The 18781-nt window shown below is 43.2% G+C and overlaps 1 protein-coding gene across 8 annotated transcripts in view; it reads left to right on the forward strand.

The window, feature by feature from the left end:
* The window catches only part of MYO1B (myosin IB), a 97076-nt gene that overhangs the window by 9219 nt on the left and 69076 nt on the right, over window positions 1-18781 (forward strand). For all 8 annotated transcript variants that reach the window (XM_021398171.1, XM_021398166.1, XM_021398167.1 and 5 more), the window contains exons 2-3: window positions 4588-4728; window positions 16911-17026. In XM_021398171.1, coding sequence (XP_021253846.1) covers window positions 4594-4728; window positions 16911-17026 — 251 coding nt within the window. In that variant the 5' untranslated portion in view covers window positions 4588-4593. The remainder of the gene's footprint in view (window positions 1-4587; window positions 4729-16910; window positions 17027-18781) is intronic.

The following is an 18781-nucleotide window of genomic DNA, read 5'->3' on the forward strand; positions in this document are numbered from 1 at the left end:
GCCTATAGCAGGGGGGTTGGAGCTAGATGATCTTAAAAGTCCCTTCCAACCCAAACCATTCTATAAGTTTGTTTTTTAGCAACACATTTTGATGCTGGTGCCATCCTTACCATTTAACCCTCCTGACTGCAGTCTGTCAGACTTCCACAAGAAGCCACAAGCTGCAGCATTGTGCTGTGGTCTGCACACGCTTCTGTTTGGCGTGCTGATGGTGATGGGGAACATCCCTGAGTGGGGGCTGCAGGTTCTCCTGGCACACAGCTGCTGAGCAGCAGATAGGAGATGATGGTTGCACCCTGCTGCGTCCAGAAACTAAAACGCTGTGGAGTCTAGAGGCAAAGGAGGTATTTTCTTTGGGTGGAATCGAGATCTTCCTATGTGTTGATGTCAGGAAATGTGGCTTTATTTTTTTCTCTTATTATTAAAATATATGATTTCACAGTACCTCTGCTATGGCAGTTTTGGTGGGAGGAAAATTGTGCTCTGTTGCAATGCTGCAGAAAACCTAGCAAGCCCTGCTGCTGCCAGTGGTAATCCCAGTGCAGCAAATGCAAATGTGTGCTGAGTGAGGACTGCCTGGCTGCAGTTGTTGTTGTTTCACTGTATGAGGACGGTGTGGAAAAACCTGGAGAATTCCATAGTGTGCTGTATGCCAATAATGTGGCATTACTTCATTTCCCCTTAGAGGAATGTGAATGTAGTTGTACAAGGCTTTGGGGGTTTGCCTGTTCTTTGTATCATCTTCTATTTATAGCTGTCATTAGTTCTCATTTCAGATTGGCTGATGATAAGACTGCTGTGGCTCGGGAAGAGTGTAGTTTTCAATTTGGTGTCTTTGAGGCCAAGAGGGACAGGATGAGATCCAGCTGGCCTCACTGGACGTTAGCGCAGGATGGCACCCTCAGGCCCTACAAGCAATAGATACATCTGTCTGTGTTTCAAAAACCTATGTCTAACAGCATGTGGATAAAAGCGTGTTATGGATGTAGCATATCTGGCCCTTCTCCTGCAGAGAAAGTTGCGTCCATCATAAAATAGGTCAAGCTGTGAGGGATTACCGAACAAGCTTTTTTATTTTTTTAATTCCCTGAGAATGGAAAAGCGTTGGAACTTTTCTCACTTCATTGAGTTAAGGCCTAGATGCAAAACCAGAGCGAGGAGGAAGAGATTTGGCAAATGGCTGGAGAAAAGAGAGATGTTCTGAAACGTTGCCAGTGTGTACTTTAGGGATAAGGAAGGTAAATTTGGAAGATTGTAAGTGGGTGTGGTAGGGCTCAGGAAACCTTTGACTAAGAATCTAATTTTTAGACTGTAAGTGCTAGAAGGGTTTTGTTTTTATGCTGAGATAATTGGTTGCCGTATTAAAAATTCCGTAAGTGGCAGCTGTAATCTTTAGTACAATGTTATTGTTTTTCTTAATGTCAACAAAATGACATGTTACAGGCACAAAAGCAATGCATTATTTAAATCAATGGATAATTTCTGGTTTGAAATTACTGCCCAGTTCAGATAGAGCCTCACTTCCATCCCTCCAGAAATCTCCCATTCGGGAGACTTCCTAGGAAAATAACTAAACACAGAATCATAGATTGGTTTGGGTTGGAAGGGACCTTTAAGATCATCTAGTTCCAACCCCCCTGCTATAGGCAGGGACACCTCCCTCTAGACCAGGTTGCCCACAGCCCCACCCAACATGGCCTTGAACGCCTCCAGGGTGCGGGTATCCGCAACCTCACTGGGCAACCTGTTCCAGTGTCTCACCACCCTCACGGTAAAGAATGTCTTCCTAAGATCTAGTCTAAACCTAGCCTCTTCCAGTTTAAAACCATTTCCCCTTGTCCTTTTGCTACGTGCCCTCATAAAAAGTCCCTCCACAGCTTTCCTGTAGGGCCAGTTCAGGTGGAGTGTCTTTGTTTTAAAGGATATAACCCATTTTGACTCTTTCCTCTAACCTAATTTCCTGTCTGCTGGTGCACCCCTTCAAGCACAGCTGTGGTTTTAATTGTTTCTGGTCTCTGAGCCACTGAGAGCATGTTTTGGTCCCAGTCCTCTCATTGTCCTGGTTCTTGAACATCATTCCTGAGGACCTGTGAAAGGATGCCAGAGTGTGTATGGAGGAAGAAGCAGGTAGCTTTGGTGCACAGTTCTCCGAACTGTGGTGAACGAGCTCACCGGGACTGATGAGGAAAGATTTCTATAAATACTTGGGTGTGGATTTGGACTGAGTTTCTGAGCTTGGTGACGTACTGCTAAAGAATCTTGATGGAAGTTTCATCTTGCAGTTATAGCACATTTTTTTTTATGTATATTTTTATATATGCTTTTTAAAATCTGTGTAGTGTCAACTTTTTGAGTTTCCTTAGAACTACTTTTAAAATCAGTGTTTTGTGTTTTGAAAGTGTTGTATATGTTGATGTCCTATCAACTGCTTCTAGTAAGTTAAGTTATTTATTACATTCAATCTTAGAATGTTTCATATGAGTTCAGACATTGTCGTTGGCTGCTCTTGACAGTGCTCATACACTAATTTTAGGGATATTATGCAAAACTTTAGCCACTATGCAATTCAAATGTTTTTGAGGCTTTGGTGTTTAACGGGGTATCTATAGGTATATTGTCCGTTTTTGATCATCTATACTTGGAATATTTTCTAGCACTGTGAAATAGTTTTACCATAGTGTGATGTTAAATTATTGTGGAAAAAAAAATAAGCTGAAAATAAGTCTATGACAATAAAATTGAAATTCTTAAATGTATAGGTAAGTTAATATTTGTATACAACTTTCTGATCCAGCTTTTAGTAGTAGAAACAGTGTCTTTGTGCCTCTGAAGTTGGGAATACGCAAGCGGTCCTGATGGGTTTGGCTGCTCTGGTCTTGAAATTCCCGAGCGGTGATGCATAAAGTGTGGTAGGTGGTATGTCATTCCACAATGGTAGATGAGGTATGCTATTTAGAAGTTTAATTTTAGGTTGCGATTGCCCATATTAGGTTTATTTTTTTTTTTTGGCTATAGACCTATTATTTAATAAGTTCCATACTTGAGGACTTTTTTTTTTTTTCAGCTTTCAAAAATTGTTTGGACTTTAGTTGTTGCTGTGCAGAAAGTTATGAGGTCACAGAAACAAGACTGGTAGTGTAAGGAATTCGTCTTAATGGGATGCAGAAATTGAAGTGATACCTCTGGAAAGATTTTGTGAATGTTTAAGATATTTGGGGGGCTTCAGAGAGGTGAACTTCTAAAAACAAAAGTCTTTTTCTCTTAAAAAAAAAAAAATGTTTATCCACCGCTTATGTTTAAAATGAATGCTTTTTTGTTTGTTTAGCGGAGTTGACTCAGCTTTGGTTAGTTACCATAATTCATCAGTGTTTTTGCTTTTCCATGTGAATTTCTAGCAATTCCCAGGCTTGGTTCAGGTTGGGGCCCTTGTTGTAGCACTTCCCGTAGCTGCCTGGGGAGCTGTGCTTCTCTTCGCTGAATTTGGAAAAACATCAAACGTGACTTAAGTCGTGATCTAATGTCCCTCAAATATCACTCACTGCTCAAAAATTAATCGGTATGTAGTGGCTATGGACACAAGCAAGAGATAAAAGGCTTCACTTGTCTTAGTTTAGCTGTCGAATGGGTTAGCTACAATGGTGAGTTAATACTGATTGCATGAAGCACAAACTGCTAAAAGACATTTTGGAAACTGAGAAAAAAGTACTTTAAATATGCTGCGGTGGCGTGGGGAGCAAGGACAGCTTGGTAGTCTTTATTAGCTGAGAACTTACAGCTGACTGGGAATGTTCCATTGCTGCTTTGTGTCACTGTAGCTGTGCAGTAGTGGGTTCTTGGTTTGTGTTGTCAGCAGAGTTGTTCCTGCTGCAGTGTTCATTCCCAAACCTCACGATAATGGCTGAAATTGGTGACTGGGTGCCTGGAGTTCCTGGGAGGACTCAGTGTATTTTCTCTAGCAGTTGGATGGGAAGGGTAAGCACCTGGGAGGATCAGATAGGTGTTGAGTTCTGGCCTCACCTTGACTTCTTCATCTGAATTACTTTACCACCACTGGTTACTTTGATCCTAGTCCCCTGTTTTAGCCCTGCTTCTGCCTTTTGCCACTCCATTTATGTAGATGTAGCCTCTGCTCATCAGCTGCATTGTTGCTGCCTGGCTAGGATATTCTCTTAAGCAATAAATTTACAAATAAATATGTAACTTCATTGAGTCTGGTTAGAAAATGAAATAATTTGATAGCCTCAGGTAACCAAGAGCAGCACTGTAATGGAATGTATGCACTCTAGAGTATGTTGTTCATGAATTCAGATAAATCAGTGGGGTTTTGTTCGAGTTTACTTGCTTGGTTTCTGCTTAAAAGATGTTTAGGTTGAAGAAATGCGGGTAAGGTGAGAAGGAAATTCACAGCAGGGTATGGACAAATGTAAGCCTTAATTTGAGGCGCAAGAGGAAGACGTTTTAAAGAAGTGTCATTGGATGGGTTTTTACTTGTGAACCTTAGGTAGTACTGCTGGTTAACACCTGTGAATAATTAGGATAACTTTGAGCTAACTTTGCTCTTTTTTTTCTTCTTTTCTTTCTTTGCAGGAGGAAATGGCCAAAATGGAGGTCAAGACGTCACTTTTAGATGACATGATAGGGGTGGGAGATATGGTTCTTTTAGAGCCACTTAATGAAGATTCGTTCATCAATAACCTGAAAAAGCGCTTTGATCACAATGAAGTATATGTGAGTATTGTTAACAAATAACATCCTCTGGAGACTTGTGTCGTCGTTCTTGAAATGTGTGTGTATCTAGGATGTGGATAGGCTGTTGCATTAGGGACAGTTTTGCCTTTCTTTAAAAAAAAAAAACAAAACAGCAAAAACAAGAAGAAAAAAACAAAATTTGTCTGAATTTGTCTCTCTTCTAAGAGCTGTAGACCTTCCCATAATGGACTTCTTGCATTTGAATGTTTCCACTTGGGATGATTTTCCTTTTTGTTTTCCCCCGTCGTGCAACATATCGCCAGTTTTCATAAGAAACAGTTCCAGAACTGTTGGTAACACTGATTTTGATACTGCTTTTGTCAAAGGAGGATGCGGCTGCAAATAAGCAGTAGGGAAGACATCTCCAGGATGTTAGAGCAGGCTGATGTACAAACAATGCGTGCCTGAAATGTGCGAGGGCTGCCTTCAGTGGTGCCTGTTGCCTTTAAATTGCAGGAAAAAAAAAAAAAAGTTGTGTTCCTTAGAATGGGTTGATTTTAAGTTAGTAACGAGCTTGGATATACATGGGAGTAATCAAAACCTTCAGGTATATTAATCTCTGAATGACGATCAGTAGGAGAGAGGTTGTGAACTGACAGCTGAAGCACAGGCTGGGGAATGAAGGGGCAAATTGGGATTCCAATTAAGCCTTTCATTTCCTTCTTCATCTCTTTGTTCCGTTTTTGTTAAAATGTGCATAGTGTTGCAAAGACTGTCGGAACTTAATGATCTGTATAGACTTTGCAAGACCTCTGGTGAAAGATAAGTCTTTCAAGAGTGAAGCTGAAATGTTTAAGCCAAAATAGAGCTTTGAGCTGCAAGCAATTGTCTGCAGCTTATTACAATCAAATAGATGTGCTCTGTATTTAATTATATCCCCCCTTTAATTTTTAGTATGACTATATTTTTACTTCTTGCTAAGCATTCAGATCTTCATGGTTTCATTATGCTTTTTCCTTTCCATCCTCCAGCATGGGAGGATCTGTATTATTTTTTATGTTTGCTTCCTCTATTCCTTTTTAGTTTTATTTTACTATAGTCTGTGCTTTCGTACCTCTGTTTTTCATTCTTTGCTCGTTATTCCAGCTTAATTTTCCTACTCAACCAGGCCTGTTCCCTTTTTTCTATAGAAATGGTATCCTGCCAAAGTACAGTTGCACCTATCTGCTTTTGTTTCACCTCCATTTACTCACTCTATATGCTTGGACTGGCAGTTTAGTTTAACTAGAAAATGGAAGCAAGATGAGGATTCTCAGGAACCATGCAAACCTTGTTAGAGAAGAAACCAAAGAGAATCTGTGTTTATGGAGAGAGAGATTTCTTCCAGAACGGTTAAAGAATTCTCCCTGGTGACTTTGAGTTACATTTCCAAAAATTTCTCTCTTAAGTTTCTTCTTGTTTCCTGAAGATGTAGCCTGTTCCCTTCACTAAGCCTTAGGTGCCGATGCAGGCAGGTGGCTGCTGGGTTCCTCTTTGCTGCTCTTCCATCCAGCTCCCAGAAACTCCTGCGGTGCCTGCCTCTTCTGGGATGCAGGTTTTCATCCTGTTGGTAGCTTGCATAACTGACCTCAATGTTAGGGTTAGTGCTGTATTCCTAATACCTACACTAACAGTGGGGGATACGCAATGATTTCATTCTACTTTAGCTTGAGAAAATACGAAGGAAAAGAGAAGGGAGACATTTGCCTGAAGATTGAGCATAGCAGTCCTACCTTGCCCCAACTTTGGGTCATATTTGAAAGTCCTGTCTAAAGTACTGTGTACACAAACCTGTTTTGTGAGAGTACCCCAGCCTGTGCAATCTCTTAATGAGGATTGCCATAAACCACATGGGAGTGGATTGCTCAAGACCTTTCATGTAAACTGCTATGGACCGCAACATATTTATCTGCATGCTTTTATATACTTTAGGGTGGAAATAAATCAATTCGAATGACAAATGGGTAATCTGTTTTATTTTTATCACCTGTTACATGCTAGTTGACAACCGTCTTCAAGCAGTTCTGTGAGGCAATGACAATGGAACCTGTGTTTCCTTCAGTTTGCCATTCCGGCGCTGAAGTGCAGTGTAATTAGCTGTATTATGTGCTTTGGCAGGTGATACAAGGTGTCACTTTTCTCTAGCAGTGTACGTTCCTTTGCCTTGCAGGTGGGAAAGACTAATACTTAAAGGAGCTTTGCTGAGAAGCTTGAACTGCTGCCAAAAACAAAGGGTTCTGTGTGTGTGTGTGTAGCTGAATTGTAGTTTGTTGCAAAAGTAGCATGTTGCAGTGTCATTTGCCCTTTTTATCTCTGGGTTTGTTTGATCGTGTGACAGTTTTTTAAGGTTTTAGAAGTACTGTTTGTGAATCCATGCTGTAAAGGCAGAGTGCTGCAGATCTCTGCAACTATTAGAGCATTTGGTACGTTAGTGGTGGAAGGCATCGCTGTTCACGTCCATGCACGTGCTGTGACCACGTAGACAAGTTATGCATAGTTTTGTTTCCTAAACCACTCGGGGAATAATATCTACTTTTCACATCAGCTGAATGCCCTGCAAATCTCATACTATCGCTGCCTTAAGTACAGAGCAGTTGGAAAGGCTCTCGCTGCATTAACCAGGTCTTACTTTTCAAACTCTTCTCTCCCTTTCCCTTATCACTAGCCACTCTCCTCTCCCCAACCCTCACTCATGGAAACCACACTTTGCATTTCTGTTTTTAGACTTAGAAGAGCACAACGGAGTCTTTGCTCCATCTGGAAGCAATGTTTGCTGTGTCGTGTAAAGTCTGTAGTTTGCATGCTGTCCTGGTGAAGCTGAGTTAAACCGGTGCAGGGCTACTGTTGGTGTTCAACAAAGACTGCAGGTTTCCTCAGGCCCCTTTGGAAGGGAACAGTTTTAGCCTTTCGTGATTCAGCTGGGATTGTAAGATCACCTCTTATGTCAGTACCCACTTCTAGGCATTACCAAAAATGGTGTCCAAATGAAGCTATATGAGTGGACTGAAATGTTTGTACAGCACTTGCCTGCAGCTTTTGCAACATCAGGTTTTAAGCAGTTTTCTGTGGACCAATAGCTGTGTCTGTGGTGCATATGTTAGTTTTAAAACCAGGCTGCAGTAATAACCTTCAAAGGGGTTTGTTGTGAAGAATGAGACCTGTAATGTGAGTAGTTTTGAAAAAGCTTTAAAGTTGAGCAGACATGGCATAATCATGTTAGTGAGCCCTATAGATGGTTGTGAGTCAGATCAATCTCTCTGCAAACAGCGCCAGGTCTCTTTCCATTGCCAAAGATGACAAGATAAATGGGCTCATTCCAGCAGAAAACAATACAGTTTTTGTCCTTCCTAGTCTCTATCACAGTAGTTACGTTTTATGCTGAATTTTTCATGTCGGAAATCCTAGTGCCAAGTCTTCTCTGCCAGAACTCCCCTTGCAAGAGCTGAGTCAGACCTGGATTCCCAGTGGTCCTCTCTTCAGCCTGGGCATGACCGCTGTGAGCTCTTCAAGAGGAACCAGTGCTAAAAGTTGTCACGTGCCGTGGTGCAAACAAGGAAAAAAAGTGTACTGCTGCCAATCAGAATAGACTACAGCCTGATTGCCTGTTGTTCGTTTTTAAGTGTATTTGATGGAAAGTTTAATGGACTTGGGTGTTAGGTTGCATACTGGGCTGGAGGCCGTGCCTGTATAAATAAGCATAAAGGCTGGTGAAGCTGGAGCTGGGCCAATTACCCTCCTAAAGACCATCATATTCGGCAGTAATCTCATGCTCTGGGGAGAGGACTTGTTGGGTAATGAATGTGTTAATTGGGAACGGGAATCCTGGAGTTTAGTCATGTCTAGAAACGCCTGGGGTATGTCTGACCAAGAAAAATCTCATTAAAAAGCTGCAATAGTCTATGATGTTATTTTTGCAGCTCTTAAACCTTTTATTGATAAAATCACTTTCTGTTCTGTAAGTATCAGTAACAAAGGGAGAGTTTCTTTAACTTAGAGTAAAATGTAATTCATGACCAGTGCAGTTAGCACATAGAATGTTGATTATTTGGAGGTCACAGAGAGCAGTGTGTGCGGTTAAAATGTGTGACTGAGAGACCACATAACTTTTAAGTACCTTCATAAAATTCAGCTTGTACACCATGGGTGAATTTTGACTCATTCTGCCACACCTCCTCCCTGAACTTACTGTTTTTAATTTGCATTAATTTGACTGAAATGTGATCAGCCCATCCAGCCCAGCAATTATTTTTCCTTTACATTTTGGAATGTTGACAAATGAGGAAGGGGGTGGGCATCTGTCTGTGTGTGAATTCCCAGTGATAGAGGGGAACTGGGATAAACTGAGGTGTATATATTTCTCTGCAACTGATTTTCCTACTGGATGGGTTGTGTTGGAGGAGTAGTCTGGAGGGGCTCGTGCTGTGTGGGCACATTGGCAGCCTTTAGGGCCAGACGCCGCTCTGTTCTGCTGCCCTGCACATTTTTCCCCGCAGTTATGTTGTTTCTTGAAGCCTTCCCAGAGAAGCAGAGGTCAACATTTTGTTCATGACAACAAAATGTTTGTTTGCTTTTTGTTCTTGTAGCAAAACAGAATCTTTCTCTGATGTCAGCGTTTAATTTGTATTTTCTGCACGTGGAGTTTGTGGGCTGCTTTGGGCAAGAACAGTCTTATGGTACTGAACACATGTTGTTTTATTACTGAGCTATTAAATATTTGGCATTCCAGTATAATAACTCAGTGCTAGCTGCTTGAGGTAGCATCCTTGTGGCTGCCTTCAGTTGGCTAGCCTTGTGGCGTGCTTATGTCGCAGGCTGGGGGGCTTCCCAGGGATCTCTGTTGTTCGGGTGTTTTGGGGGTAGCCTTGTTGTTTCTGGTTTGACTTTGCTCAACTGTGTGTGTTATTGATTCACTCCTTTTTTAGTGATCTTGCATGGTTCAGGAGTTTGCCAGATTGCAGTCAAGCACAGTGGCTTTGTTCCTGCTGCACCCGTCTCTGATCTTCCAGTTATTATGCTGGGAGGAAGAGGGTGGAAGACAAAAATACGTGAATGAGACCGACTGTCTTGAAATGAATTGGCCTTGAATGATCACACCCCTCCATAAAACTTCATTGGTGGTGTGAGTAAAAGAGTTTTGTGGTATTGGGATCCATAAATGCAGCTTGCTGGGAAATTTTTAATTGTAATATGGTCATAGCACTGGTTGAAGTTCAGTTTTATTCTCAGTGTCATCACTTTCTGAATTATGTCAGCATAATTGCATTGGCCTTTACAGGTTGTTTTTGAGGCTGATTGGGGCCCTTGGTCAGGCTTTGAAGGACTTGTACAGGTTTAGAAGTGGTGTTTGAGGAGGGGGAAAGGGGCACCCACAGAGCCTGGGGCCAGAGCTGGGTGGTGAAGTGCTGCAAAAGGGCTGGGGATGAGAGCAGATGTCTGGTGTGAGCCACCCTGTTCCTCATCAGCCTCCTTATGAAGAAACCCTCATAGAACCGAGCAGCGCTCAGCAGCCACAGCAGTTCTCAGTCCTGCTGCCTGCAGCGCTCCTTGCTGTCCCTGATGGTAGCCCAGCACACGGTGCTCCTCCACACCTCGCGCTCTCCTCCCTCGGGGATGCCTCTGCTGCTGCGAGCAATTTTCCCAGCAGTGCCTCCACAGTTTTCCTTGGTGAGGGAAGCTACTGACCTACAGCAATAATGTTGTTGCAGCTGCCACCGGTGAGGGCCTTGAGTCCGCTGCATTGGGTGTGAGGGAGGGTTTGTGTGCCGCAGGTGTGTCTTTACCAGCAATATCTGATGTAATGAGAAATATTTTGCCCCACTCTGAGTCTTTCTTTGCGCGTTATCTGATCAGAAATCCTCTTGGTCCCTTGGCCCTTCACATCAGCCCACCCTGATAAGCGGACGTGATCGCTCAGCAAGAGCCAAGGTGCTTGCAGCCAGGAAGTGGGTTGCTTTTAAGCTCAGGGTGCCCAGCAGCAGGAGAGCTGCTTGTCTCAGGGCATTTCTTTATTTCCTTTCCTCTTCGTACAACACCCCAATGCTAAGCATGACAACGGAGGCATAGGACTGTATGCAATACCTGCATAAAGAAGTAAAGGAAACATTAGTAAGGATCACAAAAAATCAGGTGGGTACTGTGGGCTGTGTGAAGGGGTCTTCTTACCTGCGCACTGCTTGCCACTTTGGTGTGGCTCTTAGAAAAAAGAGAGAAGACAGTGTGAGAAATGCCTCTTGTAGGGCCCCACCAACTGCTACAGCCTTGGCTCTGCCCCAAAACCTCGTGTGTTCCTTCACAGAGGTGATGATGACATCTTGGACATTTACTAGTGGTTTTGGTGCATGCTGTCTGACAGACACAAAAGATTAGTGAAAGATTGGCACAGAGCAGAGATAGCAGCAAAAACGTCCAAGTGCTGTTAAACCATGGTCCTCGCGCTCAGCACATAGGCCAGTCCTGGCTGCAGCCTGGTGGGAGACTTTCCTTCCCCATTTTTTATCCATACTGATACTTTTTGTCTGTACAGAAATAATGGAATATTTTGGAATGAGTCCCCTCTTTAATGTTTTCTGCTATTGTTTCTTGTTCGCACTGAGGCATGTGTTTTCTTGGCACTATCCAATCCCCAGTTGCAGTTGCTTATGAAAACAAGTCTTTATCTTTTCCAAAGTTAGCAAACACTGATGTTGCAGGGTATTTAAATGCTGTCCTTAAAATTGCTCATGTCTGCTTCGGGCTGACTTCCTCATTACCTACTTTACAGGTTTTGCCTATCATTGCTTCCTCTGCAGGAATCCTCTGAGAGGAGTCAGCATTCGGAGTCAGAGAGGTGGGGGATTGAGGTGATTAATCATCTTCATTAGTAATAACATTGAGCTCTGTCAGGGTGATCGCAAGGTTTGCAGTAATACTCAGTGAGCAGTGAAGTCTGTGCCCTCCAGAAACTTAAAAGAGAAACCTGATAACCTGTACACACGCATCCTCTTTAAATACTTGCTTCAGCATGTTGTGCTTGAGCACCTTTCTCTGCAAAATGCTTCGTTGTTACTTCAGGGCTCTAAAATGATCGCCATGTGGTTAAGGGCTTGATCCTGGCTGCTGCAGGTTACCGCAGCCTGTTGGGGCTGTTCGCACAGCAGCTTGCAGGACCCAGCCTGCGCTGAAGAGGATCTTGCTATCCTTTTTGACACGAGCTGCTGTGTTGAGGTTGGTTGCTTTGGGATGTAGATATGCAATTCTGCCTTTATGTTACCTGCTTGAGCTTAGTTTCTTGTGTCATTACTGCAGCCATCAATGTTTGTGGTGCATGACAGGGATATACACTAACGATGCTACAACGTTCAGCATGTTTCTGGGCCTGAAATGCTGTGCTCAGAAGGAGGGTGGTCTTGAGGCAGAATGTTTTAATCATCTTGGGATAAGTGGTGTTTGTTCAGAAACCCAGTATTGTGTTTCTTCACTTATACAAACAGAAACGACTGAGCTAGAGTGAGATATATTCAGGAGTATTGAAGAGAAGGGAAACTTCAGAGGGTTCTCTCTATATGGAGAGAGAGTAAGACCAAATATGTCAGTTTGGTTTATAAGTTCAGGTTACCACAGACTAGACTTTCAAAAAGTGAATTTTTAGCGCTGGCTTCCCTTCCAGTTAGTTGTGTGGTAATGTACTTCCTTATCTGCAGCATCTCGCTGGTCACCGCAGCCGCTTCAGAGCTCACCAGGAGCTTTGGGGAGATGCTGTATTTGCTGGGAAATGCCAGTTTGATCGTTCCAATGGCAGAAATTCCTTTTGCTGAGGATTAGTGCACACGTCACATTAATAATAATAATAATAATAATAAAAATCAGTGCTGCCCCAGTGTTTCATTCTGGATTCCCTCCAACAAAATCTGGTCACGCTTCACTTTGATCTTACTTTAATGTTTCTCTTTTCAATCGCTTGTCTTAGGGATCTGAAGCTGTTCCAAATCTCAGGAACTCAGTTCATGTGAACCTAACCACTGCTAAAGAAATGCGCACGGTGTGTATCTGGACTATTAAAATTGGCCTGTGTGGCTGGAAGAGGCTGTATCCCCACTAGCAGCTTTACTTTACAAGAACTTTCTTGTTTTCTGTTTCTGTGCTAAATGTTAAAAAGTACGCAAATAAATGGAGTAGCCTTGCTGGGCCTTGGGAATTTAGCATGCTTTAAGCACACTTGCAGGGTCCTGCATCTATTGCACATTTTACTGCAGGAGTTGTTTTTGCAGCAGCATTATTTCATGGACTGTTGCAGTCTACCATGGGCAAGAAACTGTTTTTTTTGTTGTTGTTGTTTGAGCTGCCGCATGTGATGTGAAGTATACTTTCAGAAAGTTTTTAGTGACCATGCGCAGACACATCATGATTTTGAACTCCGCAGAAGATTGCTTTGCATTGGGTGCCACGGGTCCAGAGAAGGTTTCGCAGATGGCATCGGTAAGGCAGCCTCTGCAGCTCCTGTTCTGCAGCCCTTGCTGCTGCTGGCAGTGTTCCCTGGCTTTCTGCAGCTGCACTCTCCTCTCTTCTGGACCCTTGGGATATTCCAAGATTAACTCTGACACAGGAAAAATGGCTTTACTGATATACGGTAGTGGTAACATCTTGCCCTAGGCTGCTGGGTTTGCTTTCATTCATCAAGGGAAAAAGTAGGCATCAGAGCATCTTAGAATTTGCATCTCCAACATCTTGGAGGAGCAGTGTAGTGAACATTGCTTCCTTTTCCCATTGGGTTGTGATTTAAAGTTTTCTTCTGCTCAGGGCCTTAAGCCCTTAAATTCATAGGAAGGCGTTGCCTGTGTTGCTGCCTTTTGACCCGATGGAAATTTAAATTTCCACAGCTGCAATGTTAGTGCTTGGCAGTATTGTCATGCTACGGAGCAGATTCACTGATAAACTTCAAGTGAGAGTCACAGCATCATTAAGACTGGAAAAGACCACTAAGATCATCTAGTCCAACCATCCAGTGAGTCCTTTTGATCCAGGTTCGGGATAAACACGCCAAGGAGGCAGACTTTGCCTTTGTGAGTGCTTGCAATAAAGGAGAAGCTCAGAGAGAGGAGTATAATCAAGAGTATCTCATAAGTGAAAATTGAAGAGACAGCAGATCTTGTCCAAACTTGCGTAACAAGGCCATGGCAAAGCCAAGAAAGAAATCAGATTTCCTGACTGCTCTCTGTGCTGTCATCATGAGGCCGTTCCTCTGGGGTTAGTTTTTTTCCCTAGAACAGGGAGGATGAAGGCTCTCTCAGTCCCTGAGGTGCTACTGTACCATCTCCCACTACCCCTTGGTGTTCTCCTTCCTGTGCTGGAATGTTACTGCGCTTGTTGCTTGCTCAAGGGTTTAAGCCATTTAGTTTGTTTGTTTATCGTGGAGTTCTGCTGGGAAGGCAGATGTTATGTGGAAAAGCTATTTTCTGGATCTGTTTATCCCAGTTAGGTGGAATCTCACAGACCACTGCTAACAAGTAGTGGTGTCAGTTTTGAGATATTGGCATTTCTAGAAGAGGGAGTGTATCAGCTCTCGTGAGTGGCTCTGCAGCACAACTGATGATTTCTTGGCACGCTGTAGGTTGGTGTTTAAAATGGGCATGTGTATGGCTTTGTTTCTATATAGTCCTTTGACCTTTTGAAATACTGGTATTTTAGGAAATGAGCTGTATTCGTACATGTCTGACAATGGATAGCTGACTTGAATTCCCAAAATACATCGTCTGGACAGTACTTAGCTATGATGAGATGCTTCTAAATAAAACTCATTTGAATGCCTGTATTCAAATTTAAAAATCAAGCTTTTCACTTTCGCCTGTCTTTCTTTGCTTTGGCATCTCAGGGTACTTCAAGAATGTGGCAATCAAACTTTATGCCATAATGGCAGCAGAATAACTGGAAAGGGCAGGTCTTTGAGTTCCAGGGAATTTCTGTTTCAAAATCTAATCTTTGAAATCTGGTCTGCACGTGTCTTCTGCTGGTACTTTCCAACACTGAGTTCAAAATGAGCTGAATTCACAGTTTCTTAAGATTTATGAGGGAACGAGTTAACATATCCATGTTTTATCAGGAAAGAGTCCTAACGGGGTGTCCATGCACTTGTGAAGACCAGAAAGCTGCTTGTTCTTAGGTACCTATTATTCATGCCAACCATCTGTAGACTGCAAATTGCCAGCGCTGTGTATGCTGAGAGAGCAGAGCAAACTCTGTAGAAAGCTCATTTTGGGATTTTCTTACAGTTCAGGGAAGGAGAGCAGACGCAGATGGAAACCACTTTCCTTGCTAAGGGGAGGATGACCATGAAACTAGAACAACTTACTGTTTGAAGGAAGTATATCTAAGCACACATCGCAGCGTGTTTGCAAGAAGCAAAAATCTTAGTTATTTTGCAAAGGCACAGATCCACTTTGTGACTGCGTCAACAGTCTGTGTCAGCGTGCCTCTGGGGTGCCTCCCTCATAGGCAGATGTTTGGTTGTCCATCTCCTGAGCTGCAGTCTGACTGCCCTGATGCAAAGCACCCTGGGCTCATTCCCCTCCCCTCACTCTCCCTGGGCTTCTGGTGCAACCAGCTCATTTCATGTTGGCTTTACTCTAGGTTGGATGTGTGGGGGGAAGTGTTTAGCAGAAGATTCCTGCCCAGTTGCAAAGGAGAGGAGAAACTATGCACTGTTTGGGAACAGTGAGCCTTGAGCCCAATTAGCAGAGCATTATGCTTCATCGCAGAAGCAGTTGCACGAAGAGCTGTCAGCAGTGGCTGCTTCTGTTTCATCCTGTGGGTAGTAGATGCTGCGAGGGCGAGCTGCAAGGCTCTGCAGCCTCATGCTACTTGCTCTGTCTCTGTACTTTGGGTTGTTCAACACTGGACAGAAGGTGCTGAGCAGGCTCACAGCTTGTATGCATATGCATGCTGTGGAAGACGGGAAGTCCTGCTCCCCTCGCTTTCTGCTTAGGGCCCAGTTTGTTTAGCATTTAGCAGAAAATTGCTTTGGACATGAAGGTCAGAGAGGGAGGAACTGCAGCAGTCACTGTTGTTGGTTTGTGGCTCCAGAGGCAGCTCAGTGCTCTGCTGCACCCGCAGCTGAGTTACTTGGGCTCCTTGGGCCTCTGCTTCCATTTAGCAAATGCTTACTGTAACACTTCCCTCCAGGAAAAAGTATGAGGGTAAGTCCAAGTGGCAATCATGAGGTGCTCAGGTATCTCAGGGAAGGAGCCATTTAAACTTAAAGATATATGTAAGAATCGTTGTTTTTCTTCAGCAGTTCCTAGCAAGGGTAATCCTAAGGGGAACCTGTGGCTTTTGTGTGCAGCCGTCACACCTCCAGAGAACCCCACTTAGTGAAAAACCCATGTTTTGCCTGATGTTTTTATTTGTTTTGTGGCTGTGGAAAGAGATACCAAATGCTTGGCTCTTTCTTCGTGCTTGGTCAGTGCCTGCAGGTGGCATTGGAGGGGCTGTGGCACTTCTTGCCGTGTGGGTGCTTACCCACTGTCATTCCACTGGGTGCTGAATAGGACCTAGAGGAAAACCAATGCATTACCAACGACGCTTTCCACTAGTAACAGCAAGTATGTTTAGCATCTGGAAACCAAAGCAATGCTTTGCGTCTGCTGGGGCACCGTGGCAGGACTTGAATTGGCTTCAGCCCTGCCTTCAAATCTCTCAGTTGGCAGAAACCTATGAGAGTCTATGAGCCTGCATGTGTCTTTGTGCAGAGGTGATGCTCAGCTCCCTGAGCGCAGGAGGGAGTGTGGCCGCACACTGCGCTGCTTCTCTGCGCTTCTGTGCAGCAAAGGTCGTGCACTGTTTGCCATGCAGATGGAGTGGGTCCTTCATGAACATCTGTGTCCTTTCCCGGTTTTCCTCCCCAACTGAGAGGGTCAGAGAAATATTTGTATCATTGGACTTTGTTTTAAAAACGTTCATAAGAGACATTCCATTCTGTAGAAGTAGCTACTGACATGTTCAGCGAGACCTAGAAAGATTTTCAGTGTGCATACATATATTTATTCATTGTTACAGCTGGGCTTTTTTCTTCTTTTTTTTGTAATTTTATGTTTGTGTTTTTTTTCCTTGCATAAGTGTTGAAAAGAAAGAAATACATGAAAAGTAGAAGTATTTTAAAAAGAAAACTCCATCATGGTTTTTTTTTTTTTTGCATTGTTTTCCTTTAACAGACATACATTGGCAGCGTGGTGATATCAATAAACCCTTACAGACCTCTCCCCATTTATACTCCGGAGAAAGTTGAAGAATACAGAAACCGGAACTTCTATGAACTCAGCCCTCACATGTAAGTACAGTAATGGAGCTTTTGTTTCAGGCTGCCCATGAGCAGATGGTGCCAGCTGTCTTTCCCATCAAAAAGTCCGTGCTGATTAAAGCAGTCCCCTCATGATTAGTTCATTTTAAAGAGAGGCAAAGAAGAGTTACACTTTGTATTTCATGTATTTAGGCTCTGGTATGTGCACTTTGGAATGTTTTCCTGTAACTGCTACTGGTAGCCTTCATTGCTGCATTGTAGTCTGGTTTCGAGGAAATCTTCTTGACTGATGGTATCTGTAGGGAAGCAAAAACTTGGTCCCCTGTGCCCCGTGCTGGGTGGAGATGAACCAATTCTGAGAGGGCAGCCAGAATGCCATCAATATGTCATGTTAATCTTAAGACTAAAATTCATTGTGTGTATATGGAGGCATAACACTACAAAATGTGATTTGCATATGATGTAGATTCCAGGTCTAAATGTAGGAATGGAAGTCTGGCAAGTAAGTATAGTGTCATATTCTGACTTTGGTTCACCTCTGGTACTCCCTCTGCAGGAGTGTGCATTGCAAAGAAGTCAGAGGCCTTGCTTGTGCCACACGCAGCTCCTTTCTGTGCTGGGAGGTGGCTCCACTGACCTGGCATGCCTTGTATCGTATGGGGCTAGTCTGAATTACTGAGAAACCCGAATGTGGTTAAGCCCTGAGACTTTTACTGCAGGTGTGGGTGGTGTGGATGAGAATGAGGTGCATTGTCTTCAGAGTCTGCGTGTTGTGGTAATTGGCTTACCTCGTTAGGAGTTGTAGCGGTGTTTGCTGCCTGCTGTTCCTCTCCTCTACGTGATGCTGATTTAGGGGAGCACGCCCACGTCGTGTCAGGCTGTCAGCCTGCTTTGCCGTTACACATTCAGGAGGCTGTACAGAGTTATCTGCAGTCGGATAATTATTTAAGTGTTGCCATAAGCTTGGGCATCTTCCTCTGGTGTTAGCTTTTACTCTAAAAGGGAATGGTGCGGAAACATGTCTGGAAGTTACTTTGTTCTAATTAATTTTTTTTTTTGCCTTCATCCTTCACCTGTAGCTTTTCCAAATGCAGTGACTGAAGTGTTGTCAGCCAGTTACACTGATAAAATGAGCTTCTGGCCCTCCTGGGTCCCTTGGATCTGAACTCACCTTGTTCAGGTTTCCTTCAAGTTTTGCTTAGCGAGTACAATGGCTTGCTAAATTAACGCTATTGCTTTCTAAAAGAACTTTCTGCTCGGCTAACTGCTCAGTTGCTTAAAATCAGCTGTCCTATGGTGGAGGATTTTGAAAATAAAACCTGTGAGTAACAGCTTGTCTGACATTCTAAAAGTCGGTACTTGGTTACCTGTTGAATTGAGTAATACATCAGTCTGTTTCTCCATCTCTCCCGAAAGATGGTTTTCCAGAATAAAAATTGCCAAAATGGTCATTCTCGTATGTATTTTTTCAGCTCTCAAACTGATCAAATATACATTCAGCTTTGTCTAGAGAAATGTTAGCCCTTCAATGTTAAGATGGAAATGAGTTTCAAGGTGGTGAGGGCAGGTATCAGAAGGTTAGAGTGAGAGAGCCAGGGAAAAGAAATGTGAATCTGATCTGAGTAGAAAATTGTTTTATAAATGTCATTCATTGCTAATGACAGTAATTGGACGGTCAGGCTCCTGGGAACTTTTATTTGGTATTGCTTCTGTATGATGGTTTTATCTTCTAACAAGATATCCTTAAAAATACTGGATTAGGAAATAGCATTTCCTACACTTTAT

Source organism: Numida meleagris, chromosome 5 (assembly GCF_002078875.1).
Source record: "Numida meleagris isolate 19003 breed g44 Domestic line chromosome 5, NumMel1.0, whole genome shotgun sequence".
Taxonomy (NCBI): Eukaryota; Metazoa; Chordata; class Aves; order Galliformes; family Numididae; genus Numida; species Numida meleagris.